A 22,416-nucleotide genomic window follows, 5' to 3' on the forward strand; every position below is an offset into this window, starting at 1 on the left:
ATAAGTAGCACAAATAGAGACACATTTCTTGTCTTACGAGTAGCAGCATGCCCAAGGGTAAGTAACTTCTATACCAACAGCAACTTTGAAATTAGCTGGATCGGACAACCCAAATGGTCCGCTTCAGTAGGACTTTGCTGACTGACCAGGAGTTGACTCCGATCGACCCGCCGCCTTGGACAATATTCTGATGTTTCGAGGCCTCATTCTATGGCAAACACTTGTAAATTGCTCTCAAAGCGATACACACTAGTGGTACGCAAGTGGTACGCCCAGTAAACAGCGAGCATGTGTTCAGAGGTGGCTGAACTTACTTCCCGGAAAGAGGGCTCTCACGCCTGTTGCGTATGGGAAATTAGGAATTTCGAGCAGCACTGTATGTACTTGGTAAAACGTGAACTTCAACGATACAACAGTACTTCAAACATATTGTGGATTCTGCTTCTCCCGTCTCCGATATAAAATGGATTGATCAAGGCAGCGGCATTCCAGCAAGTGGAGTATTTCTCCCCTTTGAGCGGTGCGACGTGCTGATTTACACACGTACGTATATCTTGATATGATCCGGAGACGATGGGTGTTCATAAGGTTTACGAGCTCACCTGCATGATAACCAATGGCCTTACGCAATGGGCGCTTGCAACTCAGCGTCTACTGCTCTTTTACAGACGCACAACTTCGTATTCAGTTCTGTTGAGAACACGGAGGAGAGTGGCTTCCCGGTGCATAGGAGATGATGGGGCGTCTGCATAGGGTCGCCACCGCCTTCTGCCGAGGTGATCAATGTACACTGGTGACATTTCGCGCTGCCCAACCATCAATGCCTTGAAGGTAAGCCAGTCCAGCAATCGACACTGTGATAATATTGCGAGCTCACCGCAGAAAAGGAATAACGGACCTAGTTATCAGAGTGTATAAAAGCCACTCCTCGGTAAGTCGAATATGCAGCAGCAACGAGCACCCAGCGCACTCAAATCTCCGACAAATCTCCAACGCCAGAAGCTTTGTCAATAGCCATGCCTGAGAACTGTGAGCATCATCCCTAGCGCTCCAAGGGGCCAAGCTCACCGTTCGCTTTGTCGGTGGAAGCCAACAAGCGTGCTGTCAACAACTATTATCAATCTATACAACAGACAGTCGAATATCGGAGCCTCTGCACCGGTCCTCAGCACAACCTAACCTGGTCGACTATGCCCTATGGCGAGTATTCACAATCCCTTTCCCCCGTGGCTTCGCAACTGGGCTGATTTGTGCGCAGTGAACGGCCAGCCCATGTTGAATCAAGAAGTCAGGGGGACTAATAAGAAGGGGGTAGAGGAAGAAGCGGCGAAGCAATTGGCCGTCCAGCTCGGTCTCCCTACGGCATGATTTGAGGCAGCATGTGGGGATAACCGTCGCTCCTTTTTCTCGAAGAGCCACTGTTCTCTCAATGATATTTTCCGTGTATTGTTTGTTTCCCCAGTTCGATGTATACATGACTCGGCTATGATTCTTTGGTTTGATGGCGCGAGGGAGTAGACTTCCAGAAGGTAGGCTGTTTCGAGAGACAGAGACCAGAATGCCTGAGCGTGCATGGTCGGGACAGATATGATGTCACGAGTCTGGCAGGCAGGCAGAAGAAGGTCGCGTCGTTGGGATCCCAGAAACAGGACACAGCGTACGAGCACTGAGTAAGATGCTGGAGTCCATTTCCGTAAAGCAAATTACGAGGCCCCCAACCTCGAGCCCTGGTCTTTCGCCCGATGGATACCATTCCTCGGATTGTTTCGCGCAGCTACGGAGAGCACGTCATTAGAAATTCTCACCCAGTTTGATCAATATCCACGTATATCCGCAGCGGTGAAGGACGCTGGAGAGACAACGATCTTGCATGTTGCGTTGGTCGCCGCGAGTATCTCTATGCAGCCACTTAAGATTTCGTAAATTGGCGTCCGGTAACGAGTCATGAACATACCAGTTTCCCGTAGCTTTCGATCGAGCCTTGTTTGTGTCTCTAAGGACTGCCCGTTCGAGTCTTCGAGATATGGTGCACAAGAAGCTAGAGGTTTTGTTGACTGCCACGTCGGTCTAGCAAAAGACCGCGTGGTGTGACCCTTGTAAGCGGACGGATGTGGACTTTCTTCTTCTGTGATGTTGTAAATGACTTGCAACGCAGACGACCGCAGTGTCCGGGAGGCGTCACCCTCCCAGCAGGTTGAGGAGGCCTGGTACAACACGTTAGGTCTTTGGAGATTCTTGCGACGACAGCAGCCACGAGTTTCGCGCTTCCGACGGGAGTAGCGCACATACACGCAGTCTCCAGTGGACCCCGAGAACGAGGGCCTCAGAACGTAGTCCATACACAACGAGGAAGGGAGGTGTATGTATATCCAGGCGGCTAGTCGCACTGATTATTGTTTGTTCTTCGATTGCGCACTTCCAATTCCCAACAATTGTACGACCCCCAAAGCTGCTGAAACACAGTCAGGTTCTGCCAATGGTTTCCGTCGCGTGGCTTAACCGGCTTTGCTAGTTTTTCCTTTATTCCTCTTCCCTCGTGTCGTTTTGGACGCGTTCTATGGGCGATACTTCGCCCGTTCTGTAGCTCTCGGACACTTTATTCGAGTGTTCAGATACATCAGATAGTTGCCGACACGGGGATGCAGAGTGTACAACGCGCTGTCGTCTCAATGCGGATGAGGTTGGTCAGAGCCGGAAATGGTGCTGGGTGGATAATTTCCCAATATTGGGCATGTGTTGGTGTCCGTCCGTGTGCGCCGGGCCACCATCGAGTTCGTAATGAGTAACGACGGTGTCCCCAGAGCGAATTACTCAGATCGCCGCCTCGAGGGGCCGTGATATGAAGATCGTGGATGAAGGTTGCTCGTCCTGCCGTCCCATCATACACATGGCAATAACCACAAAGGCATGCACGAGTCTCAATGCGCGCACTTTGCGGAATTCGGCTTGGCCTCTAATAAAAAGGAGTTTCTCGTTAGTACTCGCGGCTAATCAAACAATTACTACCGTACCGCATGACAATATTCTCCTGATATTACTTGTACAACAATTCGTCCATTGACACTTCGAAGCGAGTGTATCGACGGCTTCGCTGAACGTACGTAACCTGAACAGCGTAACATCACGTGGTAAGCCACTACTGCAGTGCTGCGGAACCCGGAATTGACAGGTTTGCCGGGAGCCAACCAGCGTAGTCGACTGCGCAGCGTGAGTTTGCAGTCCGCTGTCCGATGCCAGAGCTTTGGGCGCTCTTACTTTCCTTTTCAACTACCATGCTCCCGGTCCTCGACCTCTATCATCCATTCCGCAAAGGCTAGAGAATGAGAGCAGAATCCCACAATTTCTACGATTCTGTGCAGCGAGGACCCGCCATAAAGTAATTACCCTCCTGGCTTGTTCTTATAGGTCCAATATACTGATTTGGTCCCCTAACTAGGTCTTCGATGCATACGCATCAACTACCAGAAGAGGCAAATCCTGAGGATATTTCGCGGAGCCTCAGAATATCATCTTCACATCATACACGACTGCCCAGGACGCATAAGCACCCAAGGCAGTCTGACACCGACTCAAATTCACTTGCAATGGCGCGAACCGTCGAGCCTGAAGCTATACTCGAAGCAACGATCCACTATCATGCCCCTTCCTGGGAAGCCGCGAAACCACCACCTCAACCTCGTCTACATGGCCGGCCGATGCCTAGGCCGAAAGCCTCTTGGGATAACGTATCTTCCTCATCCGCATCTTCATATGCTGCTTCTACCTCATCGTCATCGTTTACATTGTCGTCTGACTCCACGGGAAGTTCGTCGGCACCTTCTGCCCTTTTCGACGGCCAAAGCAAGCCGAGCAGTCATACGAGTAGCAGCACGTTTAGTTCGCAACTGAAGGCTCTGTATCGCACGATAAAAGAGTTGGAGGCTCGAATCAAAGGGGATGTGCCAGGAGATGCCAGCCAGGGTAGTATGGGGACAACAGTTGAGGAGTTCGAGCGGGAGAGTTGGCGAACACGAATAGCCGATCACAAGAGGTGAGTGATACCATGTTACTGCGGTTGAAGCCTGTTGACCCTGGTCGCAGGTTAGCAGACACGATATACAATATTCTCGAAATGACCCTTGCTCCTGGTGTACCCGCGTCCCTTCGCTCCATACCCACGAAATACAACCTCATCTCTTGCTTGTGGAATACTGGCTTCCACCACCTCCTCGAATCACTTCGCCGCGCATCCTTTACTTCACTCCTCGCTCTCGAGCACCTGCAAGATTTCATATATTACGCCTACACATTCTACACAGGCGTGTACGAAGAGCGAACGCTAGGAGGCTTCAAGAGTGACTGGCTTGAAGCTCTCGGCGACTTGGCGCGGTATCGGACCATCGTAGCGACGATGGTGCAAAGCAATTTTGGCCATGGAGCTCTTTTGACTGCGGCCGCACTTTCGGGGGTTCCTGGGAGCGTGAGCCACCCCGCAGGCGCAGAAGCGAGTAGCGATATCAATTCTCAGGAGCCTAGTATTGGTGTTGCGGCAGCACGATTACTGGAGGTCTTACCGGAGAAAGAGCGGTGGCGGAAAACGGCACAAGGGTGGTATGGCAAAGGGATTGCAGATACACCTGGAAATGGCCGTCTACACCATTGTCTCGCCCTTCTTTCTCAAGAAGTCGAAGGTGAAGAACTGCGGACGATTTATCATTTCGTCAAGAGGTCAGTCATCCCTTACCCCATTTTAGCTTAATACTGACGATGATGACAATAGCATGACCGCCCTTCATCCGTTTCTCGCGTCCCGTGAGGCTGGAATCCTCCCCATATGGTCTGCCGAATTGCAAGCCCGCCGACTTCTCCCTGGTGCTGGCGTTTCCGACCTCTTTGTACTCATCCACGGCATGCTCTTCACGGCAAGCCAGCTGTGCGACTTTGAGACTACACTTGTCCGATTCCTGGAGAAACTAGCGGTGGATGGCGCGGAAGACAAGGAATGGATCATGATGGCTGTTGTCAATATCGGGGCCGTCCTCGAATATGGTAAACCTGAGGGCACCTTAAAGCAGGCGGGGGTTTCAAATGCGGAAGATTTTCCCCCTCAACCTCAGAGTACGGCGAGGAAAGACCAGATGGACGTCGACGACATCAATTTCCCAATAACTGATCCGGAAGCGAAGCCCCCCGTTACCTTCTCACTCGCTGCTCAATTAATGTCTGCCATGCTCTCCCAAGTCCTCCGTAATCCCATCCGACGAGACGTTCCAAATCCTTATCTCACCGTCCTCCTCACCTTTCTGGCAACGATCTTGAAGAACGAAAAGGCATTGAAACTACTCAAACCCTATATCCCTTGGTCAGACCTCGCTAATTTCTTTTCAAACATACCGAGCCACGTCACCGAGAAGGTGCTATGCACTGGGGAGCGATGGTCCATGCTAACCAGCAAATGTGCGCCCCTTCGAGAAGATTGGTGTATCAGAGCGATGGCATGGGTTGGTCGCAAAGTCTTCGAGCGTGGCTATTGGTCCAAAGAGGAAGAAAGGGCCGCGGAGCTTGAGCTCCTAGACGACATGGACGGTCGCATCGGGGACAGTTCCACAACGAGGTTTAGCCTGTCCGATGCCCGGTGGACTCGAATTGTCAGATGCGCAGTCGGCATCGCTAATCTCGTGGACGACTTTTCGTGGGTGGATAGCACAAGACAATGCCGAGTGGACAGGCTACTCGCTGAGAAATTCCAACGAGGCGAGGGGCTCGGTTACAATGAACAGGGACAAGAGGGATATGGAATAGGTCGACGATGGGATGGTTCCATGGATGTCGACGAGGAGCTTGGAACGTTCCTGACTACCCAGAGATAGTCCTTTTTCGTTCAATCCACGCTATATTTATCAGTGGACATCACACTAGTCGGGCACAGGGCCTACAACCAATCGTTAACTGCATCGTGGGCAGCGGGGTTATGCTCAGTGACTTCCACTTGAGTTATCTCTCCGGCTTTCCGCCAACAGTTATGACTTGCATACACAATCATTTTCTGCATCGCTGTTGGGCCGCCCCGTACAGCAATCACTTCATTTTGCCATACCCATCATATTTTTATTTCATTTAGCATAGCTGCGGCTCCGCCATTCGTTTACAATTATTTTCCTTGGGAATGTCCATGTAGTTAGTTTACAACAGGTGTATAGTATCCCCACTCAATCACTGACCACCGTCCCTTTGCATCGTACTCATCATTAATAGCATATTTTATGGAGTAAATTAAGCTTCTTCTGCTTGTAGTAAGGGAACGGAGTGCTCTGACTTTCGGGGTGAATTCGATAAAGAGTATTCATCCCCTTGGAGAGTGTGATCACTCCCATTGTCAGTCCACCGAGGTTGTGGGTCGTCGGCGCGGTCAGGCAAAGCGATGTAGTTGCTACCAGGGATGACTGGAGCACCAGATTTGTCCAGTTTTAGTTGTCGGGGAAGTAAGACCAGTCCGACGAGGTAGGCGATTGGTAGGATCTAATACGAGATGCACCTAAAATTAGAGGGGCCAAGGTAAAGTAGCATGTGGCTTACAATGACCCAAGCCTTCCACAGGCCCCAGACAGCAGACGGCGCAGGATACCCAAGGGCGGTTTCTAACAGCTGAAGACCGCTGTATGTCTAATGTACATATGAAATCAGCATAATGGTTCTGGGAACAAGAGCCGAGTACACGCACCTGGAATACAGCGAAGCACAGAATGGACAGACCAAGTACTACATGGAGGATGTTTATTGATGGATGTGCGGGAGCATCGGGGATCAGTGGTCGTGACTCAATCCTTCGGCCCAGGAATAGTTGCAAAATGAACACCCCATATAGGACAAAGCCGTATATCTGTGCAGTTTATGTCAGATACAGAGGATTGTATCTGGTTTGGTGCAGTACATACATGGTGAGCACTGCGGAAATGACCTGCGCCATCGCTGGAGACTGCTAGCGGTCCGAGTAGGAAACCGAGCGTGATGACCGGAAGTCCTAAAAGCATATTGGAGATCCAATGCACCTTGAACCAGTGCGACGTCAACGTGCGACCCCATCTTGCTACTAGAGAGCCAAATGGGAGGAATAGAAGGAATCCAGCAGAAAGAAGCAGTCCGTGAAGCACTATCAACTTCCCATGATTAGAGGGATTGCTTTCTTCTGGTACCACAGCTGCGTCGGTAGCCTGAGTGGGAGAGCTAACTGATGCGGACCTGGTCACGGTGATGTTTGCTGGTGCAACTTCAATCGTAGGGCGTGATGGCGTGGTGGCCTTCGGGGGAGTCGCAGGGCGTGTGGGCGCGGCCGGAAGGGCAGTAAGATGTTCGGTACCTGGAAGGTCCTTCGTGAGGTCTAATTCGAAATAACCTGCGCCAAAGTGCATGTTGATAGTTTCGTCTGCGTCTCCGCCTGATGGGCGTGTTTTAGAGAAGGCCCAAATATATCGCTCATTGGTATGGCCTTCAGGTAGAACGGTCTTATTCCTCGGAATTTTGAACGCCAGGGTTTCCCAATCTGGTGGAGCCCACTACGGTAGCATGAAATTGCGCGAGTTATTGACCCATACTATCCATTGAGTCGCAGCACTCACAAAGTCAGTGACATCTTCAACGAAAGCGCGTCTTGGGGGAGAACGGACAATATGGGGTTCTCTGTAGTGCTCCGTTATGCGCTGGGAGATCGAAGTTGCGTTACTACGGTTCTTCCAGACGATCACCATCTGTGTATTGATCATATGCTTTCCAAAGCCACTGAGAACGAACATGAGCAAGGTTTTGGACACTAGAATGGAGAAGCTTACATGGCCATCCATCCCGCAGGTTTGAGTTTCGCGGTCAACTGGTCTGACTCCGTCGTCAGTACTTGCAGTGATGAGAACAAGCGCAGCCGCTTACAAACTACGGAATGCTCGTCCGCCGTCGCGTTCACACACATATGAAACCCACACCATGAATCCCCCTTCAAAGCGAGCGCAGGAAGAACATATGATAGACAGAGCAAGAAAAGAACAGGAAAGCTGGGACAGCGGAACATGATATCAGAGGGAGGGATGCGAGCGGCAGGGCCAAGCTGGCCGCGTCCATATATACTAGAATTGAATTAGACATGCTCCATTTGAGCTGCTTGATACCCTCCTAACATTCCCAAAGCTTACCGGGCAACCAGTCAGCATAATCCCTTTCGGTCAGGCAGCCACTTATTCTCATCAACGGCAAATAGACTGTGAGAAGAGGTCCTTCGCCGTCCAACGAGAGTCGACGCGTATCTCACCGCCATCATCAGAGAGCCGTTTACCGCGTGATCGGTATCATCGAGAGCGATGTTCGTGGAACAGGGCCTCCATGTCAAGCGAAACGCCAGGCATGTTCAGGGATGGATCCTGCACCCCCTGAATGTCAGTGACAGGGGCCCTAGGTCTACGCAAAAACCGTGTCGAATTGCAATTTTTATATATTGTACACACTTCCTAAGACTTCACGTAAGCTGCAGGTTGGTCTACTCGAAAACCCAACCTTCCAAAGCGCTGGTCCACTGGACGACGCCATCTGGGAACCACCTATCGGGGTCTTTAGTCTTTGACATCATCCTGTCATTGGTAGAGACGTACAAAGCAATTTCCTTTTCGGCGCTCTCAACAGAGTCGGATCCGTGACAGATATTGCGTCCAACAGCAAGACAGAAGTCACCACGGATAGAACCTAGTGCAAAGTTGGTAAATCCTGCGAGCACAGCGGGAAACGTCCGTACCGATAGGAGATGCCAGGGGGTTGGTGGCACCGAGCATGACACGGCCGGTCTTGACAGCATCAAGTCCTTGCCAGACCATGCAAACAACAGGGCCGGAGGCCATGTACTTGATCAAACCAGGGAAGAAGGGCTTTCCTTTGAGATCAGCGTAGTCTACGCGCGATCCGTCAATCACTTAGACATTCACCAACGTATCATCCACTCACGCTTCTCGAGATGCTCAGGAGTCGCCTGGGTCATCTTGAGGGCGATGAGCTTGTAGCCACGCTCCTCAAACCTGGCGATAATCTTTCCAACAAGGTTGCGCTGAACCCCGTCGGGCTATGAATTGAATGGCGTCAGTCAGTGATCTGGTCACCGAAAGAACAAGCGTTATCTTTTCTTACCTTGATCATGATGTAGGTACGTTCAGTGGTGGACATTCTGGCTGATGGTTGTGGTGAAGAAAAGAAGAGCTGCTTGCCCTTGCACTGAATTTATAGGCATCGATCCCATTATCGTGTTAATCACATCCATCAGCTTAACGCGATCTAATCTAATCTACTTGAGGACAATAGCATCAGATTCAAGCAAGTGCAAATATAAGCCCGACAGTTTCCGGTCATTCTGCGGCCTTTGCACTCCAACTTGAACTCTTCCAAAATGTTTGGTCCCCTAGGTCCGTCGCTGGCGCCTCAGATTAGGGCTTCACGCTCCTTGACCAAATGGCTGAAGCCGTTTGCTACGTGGTATGCCAACTTGGCTGGGTACCGCCAATTGGGCTTCAAATATGATGACCTTCGTGAGACTTCTCTATGCTCGATGCTTTGAATTCTGATCTTGAATTGCTGGTAGTCGTCGAAGAGCGTCCGGACGTTCAGCGGGTACGCCCCATTGCAAAGGAACTCTATGCAGGATAGCAACTCACGTCAACGTTCAGGCATTGTCTCGTTTGACCCCTCAGCAAGGCTACGACCGTATTTTCCGTATCAAACGTGCTTCTCAGGCCAGCGTCGTGCACAAGCCATTGCCGAAGGATCAGTGGATAAAGCCAGAAGAGGTGCGTTCTACTCTGGGGTAGCCTGTATATGTCCTCAGTAATGGCGCACAGGATATTCGTTACTTGAAGCCTCATGTAGTAGAAGTTGCCAAGGAGGACTCGGAGAGGCAAGCTTGGGACCACATCGTTGTCGCCAAGAAGTAGGCCCAGCAACGTCGTGCCCGATATCATTAGAGCTGGTATGATACAATGTCTCCAAATAAAGTCCATTAATGCGATTCACTCTCGCCTGTCCACGCCGACAACCCGGGGCCTACTGCTTTGTCCCCTTCGCTGTCTTGATGTAATCTGCTACATACGGAGCTACGTTCTCTCTTAGTAAACGCGCAATGGAAGGACAGTCAAAGCGCCTGCCTCAAACCAATTTACATGTCTTGGACGGATGCAGTCTGACCGTCTTAACCGTTGTACGTCGTCTCGTTCCCCATCTTGTCATTGTTGATGCACGCAGTGCTTGTCATACCATACCAGTAAATTCGGATGCTGTACATGTTTGTTCCCTGTCGGTGCGTCTGTCCGATAGACTGTTGGTTTCACTGGTGCTCCAAGCCCTGTAGTGTCTCGGGCGACAGCAGAAATAATACCAGTTCCCCGAACCCTGCAAGGGCATCAGTGCTATTCTCCAGATCTTATGCGCAAGGCGAGACCATCGGACTAAAACATAACAGTCATTTCCGTGTTATCGGTATATCCATCATGAAAACCCCGTGGCGCTTACAGTCTTCGAAGTCCTAAAAGGTAACGCGACACAGCAAAATTAGGGCCTTGTTGATGCGTAGCTCATTTCCGACTTGGAACCTCCGTGGCTAAGGTGCTTATTCATCTTGCCAAAAATCAAGACAACCGACCTTAGAAAAGGAAATTCAGTGGCCTTTCGTGGGTGTCGCGTGCGCTTCAAAGCGAATATATATGGCTAACTCTAGAGTGCTCAACAGGTTCAACCTTTTTTGAGCCTGTGATCGGGTCCTTACGTTCGTTCTTCTAATCAGAAAGTCCTGCTTACAGCAATAACACCACAACGACCTCTTACGCCGACCGACCTTCTACGATGAGTTAAAGTCCAATTCCCCTGTGATTCACATATCGAAATTATAATTAACAATATACTGCAGGGCGCCTCTCTACTTTGCTGCCGAGTTCACTTGCTTGAAGTATGCTGTTCGCACTGCAGCTCGTGCTAACTGGGCGAAATGGGCATATTGCAAGCTTCGAGCTATCGGCGCCGCGCTGGCTTCTTCGTTAATGTGGCGTGCGGTGAGAACGACCGCCTTTACACCCAATTCAGCATCCTCGACAGCGGCTGTCTCGTCTGGTTTACTTCGACTTCATGAAACTCGACAGGTGTCTAGAGCTCGATGCAATCGATGGCCTGAGAAGTGGGTTATCATCTATTCTATGCTGCAATATTGACTTCTTCCGCGGTGATCGACTTGTGCATTTGACACTTTGCTCTAGTAGAGCAATGAAACTATACCGCCATGCCTCGCTCGTCCTCGACGCCAGTGAGAGCGAAGTCTCAATTGTGGGAGATGAAATTACACCATTGCGGTGAGTTCAGTGACAGCAGCGAGTATATAAACCTGCTTGTGCTTCGAGGGGATGCATCACACAACACACTCAAGGCGCAACACACTTCCAAGATGCCTAACGCAGATAACTGTAGGCGTTCACAACCTCTCGAAGAACCGTCTTCTGACCGACTGCCTGTATGTAGCTTATAAGCGCGCTGTTCACAACCACTACCAGGGGCTTCACATCGCCCTCGTATATGACAGCACTCCTCACGGTCCTCAGCACCAGCAAACTTGGACCACTATGCCAACCGGTGAGCATCATCGTATTCTCGAGATATTCGCTTGCTTAATCCGTGGTTAGTCAACGGTCAGGCGTTATTGACCAGCCGTGTCGCGGGCAAGTCCAGGAAGGAAGCCGAAGAGAATGCAGCGAGGCAGGTGTGGGACACCGTCATCAATGCCTAGGGGGTTTGACATCCTCCGGCACCTCACCAGCGTGGCCTTCTTGTGTACCCACTTTGAATACTCTGCTCTGCGCTCTCGTTCGCTTTGTCTTTGTTCCGAAACTGGCTTTCATTTGATTTGACTTTCATCCCCCCATAAGAGACGTGCAAACCGTCCATTGCGCTCCAAGGGGTGCGCGGGTTGATTTAAGAACCGGCGGACCCCATTCATGCTATGCCAGCGAGATACCCTTCAAGTTCTCCGAATGACCCGCAGATGCAATTGCTGAACAATGAAAGCAATTCAGCGCGCCCAGTCTTCTTTGTTTTGAGATGGCGTTATGTTCAATCGACCGTCCCAGTTCGAGTCCGTTTGCATGCTATTCTCAGGAGACATACACTACGTATATCATAGGGTTTTACGCATGATTACATCGTTAGTTGATCATGTCCAAGTATACGCTCCCTGCACTGGCCGCGCTTCGTCCCGTAGTTCAACGCTCAGAACGCTGATTTCCGGTATACTCATATTGTGGTTTAACGTTAGTTTAGCATTTGACGGTAATTGTCGCTCCTTGGAGGTCCCGTCGCTTCACGCCGTCAAAAGAACATTGAGCAATGATGCGGCGCCCGTTGAGTACTAGCTTGGCATTGGCCCTGCAGTGCAAGCAAGCCCTTCAAGAATCAATTACTTCTGGCGTTAGTAGGAGTATCTCCTATTTCCTCAGTTTGGCGGCCACTGCCATGACTGCATGAAATTAGTAGCACATGCCATATCGATTTCTGGGCCAACGCACCTCAGCCTGTCGGATCTAAACATTGTTCAGTCAAACTCACGTCTTGATCATGGAATCCTTGCGCCCATTAGTAGAGGAATGGTTGTACCTAGATCAGGTATGTCATTTTGATCACTTTGTATAATCCGAGGCTAATGAAGGTTCTTGCAGAACGCAGAAACTAGACAAGAAATACAGAAACTTTGGTCTGAAGGGGACACTGTAGAGCTTGAGAAACGCATGAGGTACGTAGATCGTGAGATGTTATCGCCGTTTCGTGACTTAGGCAACATGTAGGAAAAGGATTGAGTTTGGGACGGCAGGTAAGAATTCCTATATCTTAATGATGTGAACGGGTTCCAAGGGCATATGATAGGTCTACGGGGCAAGATGCAGGCCGGCTGGTCGCGCATGAACGACTTGATTATAATTCAAGCCTCACAGGTGTGTTTGTTTGTTACTCTACCCCGAGCAGACTCAAACGGAGTCTTCGTATTGTAGGGACTTTGCGCGTATGTTCTCGCTCACGTCGAGAATGCTCGCAAGCGTGGTATCGTCGTTGGGCACGATCATCGACACCATTCCAAGCATTGGGCTGAATTGACGGCTGCCGTGTTCCTCGCGAACGACGTAAAAGCGTATCTCTACCGTAATCTCGTACATACGCCTATGTGAGTGGTGCTTCACGTTGTTCACAACTTTGGTGATGATCACGCTGTTGGACAAGGGTACCCTTCGGCGTGAAGGCACTTGGGGCAGCCTGTGGTGTCATGATCACGGCAAGCCACAATCCCAAGGTTTGGTCAAGCCAGTTTATTCTCACCCTATTCTTATTGGTACCCATTCCCAAAGGATGACAACGGCTACAAGGCAAGATACATGTCGTATTTCCCCGCAGATCTCGGCTAATGCGAAAACATAGGTATACTGGGAAAATGGCGTGCAGATCATAGGCCCGCACGACGAAGGCATCTCTGATTCTATCAAAGCCAACCTTACACCCAAAACTTGGGATACATCCTCTGTCAATTCTTCGTCTTTGTGCATCAACCCGACAGAAGACATGCGAGAAGCCTACTTCGCTAACCTCTCGAAATTGAGCCTGTACAAGTGAGCACCTGGTGCTACAACCTGAGCTGACATTCACTGATATTTATTCAAGGTCTCTGAACGCAGAATCAGCGGTGAAGTTCGTGAACACTTCGATGCATGGTGTTAGCAATCCCTTTGTAACGCGTGGTTTCGAGCTGTTTGGTCTTCCACCATTTGTCGCCGTCGAAGAACAAAGAAATCCGGATCCAGACTTCCCCACTGTACCGTTCCCAAATCCAGAAGAGAAGGGTAGGCAACTTCATCCCCGCCTTGTGTCACTTTGCTCATCGTCGCACTAGGCGCTTTGGTATCATATATATCTGTCATATACATGAATATACTCACCATGCGCCCAGGATCTAGCAATCAGCACAGCGGAACGTGAAGGCGCACAGTATGTTCTGTCACAAGATCCAGATTCCGATCGCTTCGCTGCCGCCGAGAAAGGGTAAGTGAATATAATTCCACCGTTGATATTTCCATCGAGCTAGCTTTTGGTTGCTAGGCCCGATGGCAAATGGATCGTCTTTACGGGAGATCAACTCGGAGCCCTTTTCGCGTCCAGAGAACTGGCCATATACAAGCAGTCCGGCAAACCACTGGGTACGACTCTACGGTTTTGGTTGCTATCATCATATTAACAATTGTTTCTGGTATACATCACACTTGCAGAGAAGCTAGCTATGGTTGCCTCCACGGTCAGCTCTAAAATGATCGAGGCCATGGCCCTCGCCGAGGGCTTCAAGTTCGTTGAATGTCTCACAGGTCCTTCGCTTGCATTTCCCCTTTCAGTTTGATACTAATGCAATGGATCAATTCAGGCTTCAAGTTTATTGGAAACACTGCGTTGACGCTTGTGGAGCAAGGTTTCGAAGTGCCATTCGGGTACGAGGAAGCGATTGGGTACATGTTTGGCCCCCAAATCCGCGACAAAGATGGTGTCGCCGCGACGGTACACCCTTAACCTGGTTCATCTGTCGAGTTTGCCGATCTAATAGAATTGCCCTCTTAAAGGTTTCTTTCGCGGAATTAGTCACATCGTTGCAACGGGAGGGCGAAACAGCCAGTTCATACATCTCCAAATTATACGAACGGTGATTGATTTATTATACTACCGGTCTTTCTTATCTAAATGCTGCCTTCATGTACAGCTACGGTTACTTCAAGGTTGGCGATTGCCCAGGATCTCTAGACGTTCCCTCACTGTGCCATTCATTTAGACGAGCAATAGTTACTTCGTTTGCGACGACCCATCCAAGATCAACGAAATATTCGCCCGCATACGCAGCTACCCAGTGAGAAATGTACACAAACCCCTTAGAAATTCTTCCTGACGGGGTATCTTACTTTGTTGTGGATAGACTACTTCCTCCAGCAATAGGGCAACATCTCCCACCCACTCCGATACTACTTACCCATCGAAGATTGCTGGACTAACGGTCGCAAGCATAATAGATCTTACTATAGGCTACGATAGCACAAATGCGCCGTCGTTCAAACCTCGGTTGCCACTTTCTTCAGGACATATGATCCAATTCAGAGCAGGAAACGACGAAGTCAAAATTGTTCTTACAACTAGGTGCGTCCTCAGTGTCTTGCGGAATAGTTGTGGAATATATCACCATATTCTAGGACAAGTGGGACGGAGCCAAAGGTAATGGAAACTCTACATGTGTCACATGCTGTGCACGCCAACACATCTTGTAGATCAAATACTACCTGGAAGGCAGTGGCCGGGACCGAGCGAAAGTGGAAGCTATGTTGCCAAAGGTGGTTGAGGAACTTAGAAGCGACTGGATGGAAGCCGAGAAGCATTCCCTGGGAAGCCCGTCAGCTTGAGTTATGTAGATGCCTAAAACCAGATGTCTCCTGTACCCTATTTGCATCCCCTGTGGCAAAGTGCGTGAGGATCAAACACTCTACAACAACGCGGTCTCTCAATCTCTCATGGCAAATACTACTGTAACTGGCGCGAAGGCCATCCATGGGCAGAATCCACAGGTAAGGGTTTTGTTTGTTTTATCCCGTTATGGCTGCGAACCTACTATCTTAGTTTCTAGTTGAAAATGTCATCCGAAACCGAATTTACGAATCGTCGTACTGGAAAGAATACTGCTTCGCTTTGACTGGTTTGTGGTGGACGTCCCTTGAGCTGGTAGAGCATCATGGCTGACTTGTAGATAGCCGAAACGTTGATTGATAAAGCTATCGAGATCAAATTTATTGGTGGTGTCTACGGAAATCAGCGACCAACAGAATTCCTATGTCTGCTGCTGAAACTCCTGCAGATTCAGCCAGAGAAGGAGATTCTGATCGAATATCTGCAAGCAGAGGAGTTCAAGTTTGTTTCATAGCCAGTGCTCGAGGACTTATCCTGACGTTGACTTTGAACAGATACCTTAGGGCCCTCGCTGCATTATATGTCCGCATGACTTTTAGTGCAGTCGATGTGTATGAGATACTAGAACCGTTGTTGAAAGACTACAGGAAGTTGAGGAATAGGAATATGGGTGCGCCAATGAAGTTGACTTCGTGGCCTGCTACTAATGTTTTTTCGGTTTGTAGCTGGCTATAGCTTAACGTTCATGGACGAATTTGTTTACTCGTTGCTCACGGAAGAGCGCGTTTGTGACATTATACTGCCCCGCCTGCAGAAACGCTCTGTTCTAGAAGAACGCGGAGACATCGGACCCAGGAAGAGCCGCTTGTTGGATGCTATGGAGGGTAGAAGCGACGCTGGAAGCGATAGAAGCCGGAGCCGTAGTGGGAGTAGAGGGAGTAGTCGCAGCAGGAGTAGAAGCGTTAGCGATGCTGGAGGGCGCAGTGTCAGTCGGGGGAGAAGTCGCAGTAGAAGCGACAAGACTCCTTCAGAAGCCGGTTCGAGATATGTGTCGCGTAGTCCCTCCCGTTCACGGTCCGGTTCGCGATCGCCGTATCGATCCCGTAGCCGTAGTATATCCCCCGACAGAATGGACGAATCCTGAGTGCGATGTAGTATTTCTTCCGATTCGTGTATACCTTCTTCCGTAGCCGAGCGCTTAACAGTCTGAGATCACTCACTTCTGACCATGATGGTGGCCGCTACTCGACTTCCTGTAATTGCTATATGTGGAACAACTGGTGTTGGGAAATCGCAGCTAGCTGTTGAACTTGCCCTTCATCTCTCCAAAACCGCTCCGAATCGCGCGAGGATCATCAATGCCGACGCTATGCAATGCTACGCGGGGATGGACATTATAACCAATAAAATGCCCGAAGCCCAGAGACATGGCGTCGAACACCTTTTAATGGGATTCAAGCAGCCTGGTGAACAGTACGTCGTTGGCCAATGGGTGCAGGACTCCATGAAGGCGGTCAGTTATGCACACACCCATGAAGGGGTTCACGTATTCATCCACTACCCGGTAGATAGAAGAGACCCACAAGCAGAACAAGATACCCATAGTCGTTGGTGGTACTTCATACTGGATCCAACACCTGCTGTTTCCGAACCGACTATCACAATCTGAGCTTCATGTGCCTGCCGAACCGCCAGAAATGTCCGAAGACGTGATACACAATCTTGCATCTCTGCCGCCGGAGTTGCTGGACTTATTCAACTCGCTTCCCGAACATCCCCCATCGGCTTCTGATGATCCAAAACTTGCCTTGTCGCTCCATAAACTGCTATCTTGTCTGGATCCCAAGATAGCAATGAGATGGCACTGGCGGGATACTCGGAAGGTGCTCCGTAATATTGAAATTGTAAGGGAGACCGGAAGGATTCCCAGTTTAATTCTTGGCGAGCAATCTAAAGAGAGGGTAAAAACCAGGTATGCTATTCTCCTCTTTCCCTTCAATCCTATACTCATTATTGACCAAAGATACCGTGCATTGTGCTATTGGTTATACGCAGAACCCGAGGTCCTAAATCCACGCTTGGACGCTCGTATTGACGAGATGATAGAGGTTAGTGTTGTGTTTGTAATATATACGAAAAACTAATCAGCACTTCCAGGCAGGTCTTCTGAACGAGATCAAGGAAATGCGTCGTATCGCAATTGCAGGACCAAACGACGACACCTTTAACAGAGACACAGACTACACCCTTGGTCTATATCAAGCAATTGGTATCCAATCTCATTCGCATTCCTCGAGGTATGCAACTAATTGTGGGTCGCAGGATACAAGGAATTTCACGAATACCTGACTACCCAAGATCCATCCGACAGGTTATTCCTCGAGTCTGTGGACAGTATGAAGCACTCAACGAGGAAGTATGCCAAACGCCAAATATCATGGCTGCGCAATAAATTTTTACCTGTTGTCAACGAAGCCAACGCAGAAGGCTTTCTCACTCCTACATACGTGCTAGATGCAACCGGTGAGTATCACCGATCCTCTCGGTCATAATGACCTTGATTAACCCAATTAAGAACTTGGCGAAAGCTGGCGGTCTCGCGTATTGGACCCTGCCCTCCGAATTACTGATGGTCAGTAATATCTGGTACTCTGAACAACTTGAACAATCGTTAATTGAGTGCAGCATTTCTTGACTTCCGGGAGTTGCCCAATCCAAAGGGTCTTTCCAGCGCAGCGACACGACTACTTAATATTACTCGCCGGCCAGTCGAGTATGTTTGTCTCACCCCTGCCTTACCTGTACCTAACGTGGGTTGCTTGTAGTCCCATTTCAGTCCTTCAAGCCCGGCTTAAGATAATTTGCCAAACTTGCACCACAGACCCCGAGCAACCGTGCATGATCGAAGAGGGCACACAATGGGAGGCCCACCGGAAGACGAAAGTACATCGCCGTCTTGCATCGAAAGAGAACAGGGTGCAGATGCAGATGATGATGAAGGCAGAGAAGCAGGCAGAGCGACGGATGAAGCGCTCAAGCCCACAGCTCCCTGGGGGGTTAGGGAGCCATCTACCGAATGCTTCCGAGAGTTCTGGTCAAGTAATTTTCCAGGCTACATAATCAATACAATTACTATCAGGCGTTGAATTGTAATGCGAAATGGATAGATGCAGTAGACGGTCAGGACATCAAATGGGCGATCACTCGGCAGAAAATCGTGATCCTCGCGCTGTATCTTCGCTAGTTGTATGGGAATGAGATGGATAGCTGGTGTTAACTTTCTTTTATGGTCGTCAAAATGCTGAGAAAATCGACACTGTCTGGCACATTATATACTTTACACATCTTCTTTGTTCGACTTTCATTTATTAATGTTTCCCCAGCTGCGACCCATTAGTTTCGCGCACAATGCAAGAGGCCTTGGGTAATTGTCATACAGGTGTATACAGTACTACTATAGAGCACGCGAAGCATCCCAAGGGCGATGCTTCCACGAACTTCAAAATCATCGGTTTACACTACTTACATAGCTGTCGTCAAGAGATGCGTTGTTTATCTTTATAAACAAGTGGGGGTATCGACGTTAAGACCTTGTCGTTGGGGCGAGGAGAGATTAACTGTGCTCATTCTTGGGAGACGGATCTTAAGCGTTGGCGTCGATGTTGTAGAGCTCGCAGTCGGGGCCTTCGCCTTCGCCTGGGCCTTCGCGCGCGAGTTGGCTGGGGGGCGATTCCGCGTTATTATTGGTTTAGGCTTATCAGATTCGGGCTTGTCAACCTCAGACTTATTCGAGACCACCCTCCGAGTCGTTGGAGCCTTTTCTTGGGGCCGCTGAGACGTAGAAGGAGGCTCGTCGAGCTCAACCTCGTCATCTCGCTGTTTCCGCTTCCTCCCCCGCTTCTCCTTGGGGGGATCAACTTCTTTCTCTTTCTGCTCTTTCTGAACGGTTTTACGAGCCCGGCGTTTCACCTAAGACCATTAAGCCAGACGGCAAGTAACGGCTCCAGAGCCACGTACCTTTGGGGGAGACCCTGAAAGGAGGAGGCTCGTTTGATCGGTGTCCTCCAACTACAGGTAGGGGGATCAGAAGGCATCGATATGATAAACGTGTCCTACGCACCTTTATAATGATACGGGGAGCCGGGATGATATCTGGAGGTCGCATCTCCCGAGGGGGCACCACTCCGGCATGTACCAGGTATTCAGAAGCGGACATTGTCTTCGCTGGTCCTGTTCTTCTCGCGCTCGGAGCTGCTTCTGAACGAATGACTGAAGACCCCTATAAACAACTATTTAGACAATGGGAGTTAACTCTGAAATAAACGAGCGCGCCTTAGTAGTTATACTAGTCGCCGTATCCTCTCTTTTAGTCCTCGACCGCAATTCCCTGGCACTCGGTTCCGGCTGAATACTGACGGCAGACTTCCGTCTGCGTTTGGCAGGTGCTGTCGAAGGCCCAGCGGAGGATATCGAGCTAACAGTGGATTCGTTTGTGATGGTCCGAGCCATACCATTGGCAGTGACGGCCCGGGGAGGCTGTTTTAATTAAATTACCACGATGATCAAGACGGGCACGCGACAAACCTTGGGGACTGAGAGAGAGGGATTCCTTGATATGATACGCGCGTGGTGATTGCCCGAAATATCTTCTGCATCCGTTTGTTTACTTGTGTCAACCTTGGACCGTGAAGAATGCTTGGAGATGCCGTTGACCAGTGCGTTGGTTTTGGAAGGGGAGCGGTGTGGGCGAAGATGTGACATTGCTTTAAACCCCATGAGCAACTGCAAACGCGTGAGATGGGCTAGATGAAGAGAGAAGACAAGCACGTACACTGGCCGCATGCAAATCATCCGCGTTGTGTGATGAATCAAAAGGTGGGAATATATCTTCCAGGTCACCTTCCAGAGAACTTAACGAAGTGAGGGGTGATGACATGCCCGAGTCCTCTTCCTCGGAGATCCTTTCCGAACATAGATATTAGCAGTCTCGCTGCACCAAGATGATCACTCACTGTGATTGAATGCCATAAGTCCCGTTGATGCGGTTCCAAAAGTCCAATACAATAACCCTCTCTGGAACCCGATAGCGGCGACCATTGATCAGCACCTCATCCACGGCTACCTTCGCCTGCGTATTATTTGGCATAGTCTCCGGTTGTATTACTTCAATGTTTCCATTGTTGAACTGGTTTGGTCCTGTAATATCTATTGGTGGTGCGTTGTGTTTGGGTATTCGACGTTTCAGCGGCTTGAGTGAAATCCATTGTAAGATAACAATAGCAAAGAAGCGGAGGTGTACGAATGGCTTACTATGACTTGCTCAGAGTGATTCGGACACATCCACTTCTTGGTAAAGGTTGGCATAATAGCAAGGGGTGGTTCTAAGCAATCAAGATGCCAATGAAGACTGCAATAATCGCAAGAGACAATCGGACGCCATGTTTCTGAGACGTTGGTAGACGATGACCGCCGTGCTCTCTTGGCTGCGGGAGCTGCGGCCGCGACAGATTCGGGCAGCGCGGATGTCCCACAACGAAAACAAAGCACAGGTACCCCGTTTCTGTCACGAAGTCGATGTTGATCTCGCTCATCTAGTTGACCATGTCGACTAGTATAGCGATGAGTAATTGCGCTGCAAAAACAAGGAAACAAGCCACGAACTTTAATCGAGGTTGTTTGGTCTCAGAGCTGTCGACATATGCTCCGTTCGGAGCCGTAGCCACTGGAAAAGGGGTCATTTTAATAGCAACTTTCGGTGGCGTGTATGCGCACCATCTTTGAAAAACGTCCTGATATCTTCTGGTAGTTGATACTCGTTCGGGTTGGCGTGGAGGAGGTGTTGGATGAGGGGTGAGAAGAGCCCGGGCGGGGGTTTTTGCGGTGGAAACTAGAGCCAAGAATCAGGAGTTTACGCGGTGAAGCAACACTACGATGCTCACCTGTTTTGCTGTGCATGCAGGACAATACCATTTACTATTTCCTTCATCCACATTCTCCTCTGGCGGGTCGAGACACCAGAAATGAAAAGCTCGGGGACATCCGTCACAGTAGATAAGAGCACCTGTAGACCGACACGCAAAACAATGGTCCTCGTTGTTGTTGATCTTAGATGATTGAGCTGGGGTTTGCGTTAAGAAAATGGAATACAGGACGTACCATAGGAAGAGGTGGCTCTGGGGTGTTCAACACTACCGTCTTGGGCTCCTCCTTCACCGTTACGCTAGTAGACGACACCTCCTTCCCCTTCCCCTTGTCCTTTCTTGGTCTCCCACGGCCGTTTGAGGGTTTGCCGGTTGAGGCTTTGGCAGGAGCAGAAGCAGAAGTATCTGGCATATCGTCCGAAATCGGAGCCGCATCCACGTCGATTGGCGCAGCCTGCAAGGCAGAAATTGAACTGCCTTCGTTGCTGGCGGAGGGAATCGGAGCAATGGCCGTCTGACCGTTCTGATGGCGTGCAGTGGCACGTTGAGCACGCCCGGACGCACCTCTGTGGCATGGCCGCAAGATGTATCAATGGGGTCAAAATCCCATCAAAGACCGGCATAAGTCGAACAGCGTAGAGTTAAGCATACAGAATGGGGGTTCAATGAGAAGGCTTTCTTTAGTGAAAGAAATGGTAGCTCACCCTCGCTCCGCTCGCATGCGTTTTGTACGAGGCCTGTCGATTTGTGGTATACTGGCAGCAGGCGTAACCGCCAGAAGTGCCGAGTAGGTGGAGTTGGGGTCTAAGGGCGGCAAATATGATACAGGTTTCTTTGTGTCTCTCTTCAGCGCAGCCTGCTGGACAGAAGTGATGGAAGGCGGCCCAGGAAGGATTTCTGTAGCAAGGGAGGAGTCACCGTCAAGGTGCGGGGGTTGTGCCACTTGCACGCCCGGCAACATGTATGGGGGCATGGTCGATGCCATGATTTTCGCTGTCTGAAAATGCGTTCGGAGGGTCGCTTGTCTTGAACTGCCCTT

At 50.0% G+C, this 22,416-nt stretch overlaps 9 protein-coding genes across 9 annotated transcripts; 6 read left to right on the forward strand and 3 right to left on the reverse strand.

Annotated features, from left to right (window-relative positions):
• Positions 1 to 3,584: 3,584 nt before the first annotated feature.
• PC9H_001254 (uncharacterized protein) lies at positions 3,585 to 5,849 on the forward strand (the record flags this gene model as incomplete). The annotated part of the gene is made up of 3 exons (XM_036770904.1): positions 3,585 to 4,030; positions 4,081 to 4,707; positions 4,760 to 5,849. The coding sequence occupies 3 exons, from the start codon at positions 3,585 to 3,587 to the stop codon at positions 5,847 to 5,849; spliced, it is 2,163 nt and encodes a 720-aa protein (XP_036636749.1).
• Positions 5,850 to 6,252: 403 nt separating this feature from the next.
• Positions 6,253 to 7,939, reverse strand: PC9H_001255 (uncharacterized protein; the record flags this gene model as incomplete). The annotated part of the gene is made up of 8 exons (XM_036770905.1): positions 6,253 to 6,498; positions 6,556 to 6,642; positions 6,695 to 6,859; positions 6,915 to 7,207; positions 7,337 to 7,481; positions 7,566 to 7,755; positions 7,806 to 7,848; positions 7,900 to 7,939. The coding sequence occupies 8 exons, from the start codon at positions 7,937 to 7,939 to the stop codon at positions 6,253 to 6,255; spliced, it is 1,209 nt and encodes a 402-aa protein (XP_036636750.1).
• Positions 7,940 to 8,500: 561 nt separating this feature from the next.
• Positions 8,501 to 9,174, reverse strand: NDK1 (nucleoside diphosphate kinase; the record flags this gene model as incomplete). Its single annotated transcript, XM_036770906.1, has 5 exons — positions 8,501 to 8,561; positions 8,613 to 8,703; positions 8,753 to 8,905; positions 8,959 to 9,073; positions 9,139 to 9,174. 5 exons carry the CDS (start codon positions 9,172 to 9,174, stop codon positions 8,501 to 8,503), a joined length of 456 nt encoding a protein of 151 aa, XP_036636751.1.
• A 220-nt stretch (positions 9,175 to 9,394) lies between these two features.
• On the forward strand, positions 9,395 to 9,935 carry QCR7 (Cytochrome b-c1 complex subunit 7; the record flags this gene model as incomplete). The annotated part of the gene is made up of 4 exons (XM_036770907.1): positions 9,395 to 9,533; positions 9,587 to 9,615; positions 9,672 to 9,791; positions 9,843 to 9,935. The coding sequence occupies 4 exons, from the start codon at positions 9,395 to 9,397 to the stop codon at positions 9,933 to 9,935; spliced, it is 381 nt and encodes a 126-aa protein (XP_036636752.1).
• A 1,496-nt stretch (positions 9,936 to 11,431) lies between these two features.
• PC9H_001258 (uncharacterized protein) lies at positions 11,432 to 11,770 on the forward strand (the record flags this gene model as incomplete). Its single annotated transcript, XM_036770908.1, has 3 exons — positions 11,432 to 11,450; positions 11,506 to 11,616; positions 11,667 to 11,770. 3 exons carry the CDS (start codon positions 11,432 to 11,434, stop codon positions 11,768 to 11,770), a joined length of 234 nt encoding a protein of 77 aa, XP_036636753.1.
• Positions 11,771 to 12,594: 824 nt separating this feature from the next.
• On the forward strand, positions 12,595 to 15,455 carry PGM3 (Phosphoglucomutase-3; the record flags this gene model as incomplete). The annotated part of the gene is made up of 18 exons (XM_036770909.1): positions 12,595 to 12,642; positions 12,696 to 12,769; positions 12,822 to 12,847; positions 12,901 to 12,968; positions 13,026 to 13,195; positions 13,252 to 13,321; positions 13,447 to 13,634; positions 13,687 to 13,865; positions 13,980 to 14,064; positions 14,122 to 14,219; positions 14,289 to 14,381; positions 14,438 to 14,568; positions 14,631 to 14,710; positions 14,768 to 14,783; positions 14,837 to 14,911; positions 14,978 to 15,195; positions 15,249 to 15,270; positions 15,324 to 15,455. 18 exons carry the CDS (start codon positions 12,595 to 12,597, stop codon positions 15,453 to 15,455), a joined length of 1,773 nt encoding a protein of 590 aa, XP_036636754.1.
• Positions 15,456 to 15,563: 108 nt separating this feature from the next.
• On the forward strand, positions 15,564 to 16,666 carry PC9H_001260 (uncharacterized protein; the record flags this gene model as incomplete). Its single annotated transcript, XM_036770910.1, has 6 exons — positions 15,564 to 15,617; positions 15,670 to 15,745; positions 15,801 to 15,957; positions 16,011 to 16,126; positions 16,182 to 16,340; positions 16,647 to 16,666. The coding sequence occupies 6 exons, from the start codon at positions 15,564 to 15,566 to the stop codon at positions 16,664 to 16,666; spliced, it is 582 nt and encodes a 193-aa protein (XP_036636755.1).
• Positions 16,667 to 16,684: 18 nt separating this feature from the next.
• PC9H_001261 (uncharacterized protein) lies at positions 16,685 to 18,576 on the forward strand (the record flags this gene model as incomplete). The annotated part of the gene is made up of 6 exons (XM_036770911.1): positions 16,685 to 16,969; positions 17,025 to 17,132; positions 17,199 to 17,564; positions 17,614 to 17,707; positions 17,779 to 17,979; positions 18,338 to 18,576. 6 exons carry the CDS (start codon positions 16,685 to 16,687, stop codon positions 18,574 to 18,576), a joined length of 1,293 nt encoding a protein of 430 aa, XP_036636756.1.
• A 438-nt stretch (positions 18,577 to 19,014) lies between these two features.
• On the reverse strand, positions 19,015 to 22,362 carry PC9H_001262 (uncharacterized protein; the record flags this gene model as incomplete). Its single annotated transcript, XM_036770912.1, has 13 exons — positions 19,015 to 19,425; positions 19,474 to 19,524; positions 19,577 to 19,735; positions 19,789 to 19,992; positions 20,041 to 20,238; positions 20,288 to 20,417; positions 20,469 to 20,704; positions 20,767 to 21,064; positions 21,118 to 21,178; positions 21,229 to 21,343; positions 21,396 to 21,560; positions 21,613 to 21,943; positions 22,082 to 22,362. The coding sequence occupies 13 exons, from the start codon at positions 22,360 to 22,362 to the stop codon at positions 19,015 to 19,017; spliced, it is 2,640 nt and encodes an 879-aa protein (XP_036636757.1).
• Positions 22,363 to 22,416: the final 54 nt, after the last annotated feature.

The sequence above is a fragment of the Pleurotus ostreatus genome (genome assembly GCF_014466165.1).
Source record: "Pleurotus ostreatus strain PC9 chromosome Unknown scaffold_1, whole genome shotgun sequence".
Lineage (NCBI taxonomy): Eukaryota > Fungi > Basidiomycota > Agaricomycetes > Agaricales > Pleurotaceae > Pleurotus > Pleurotus ostreatus.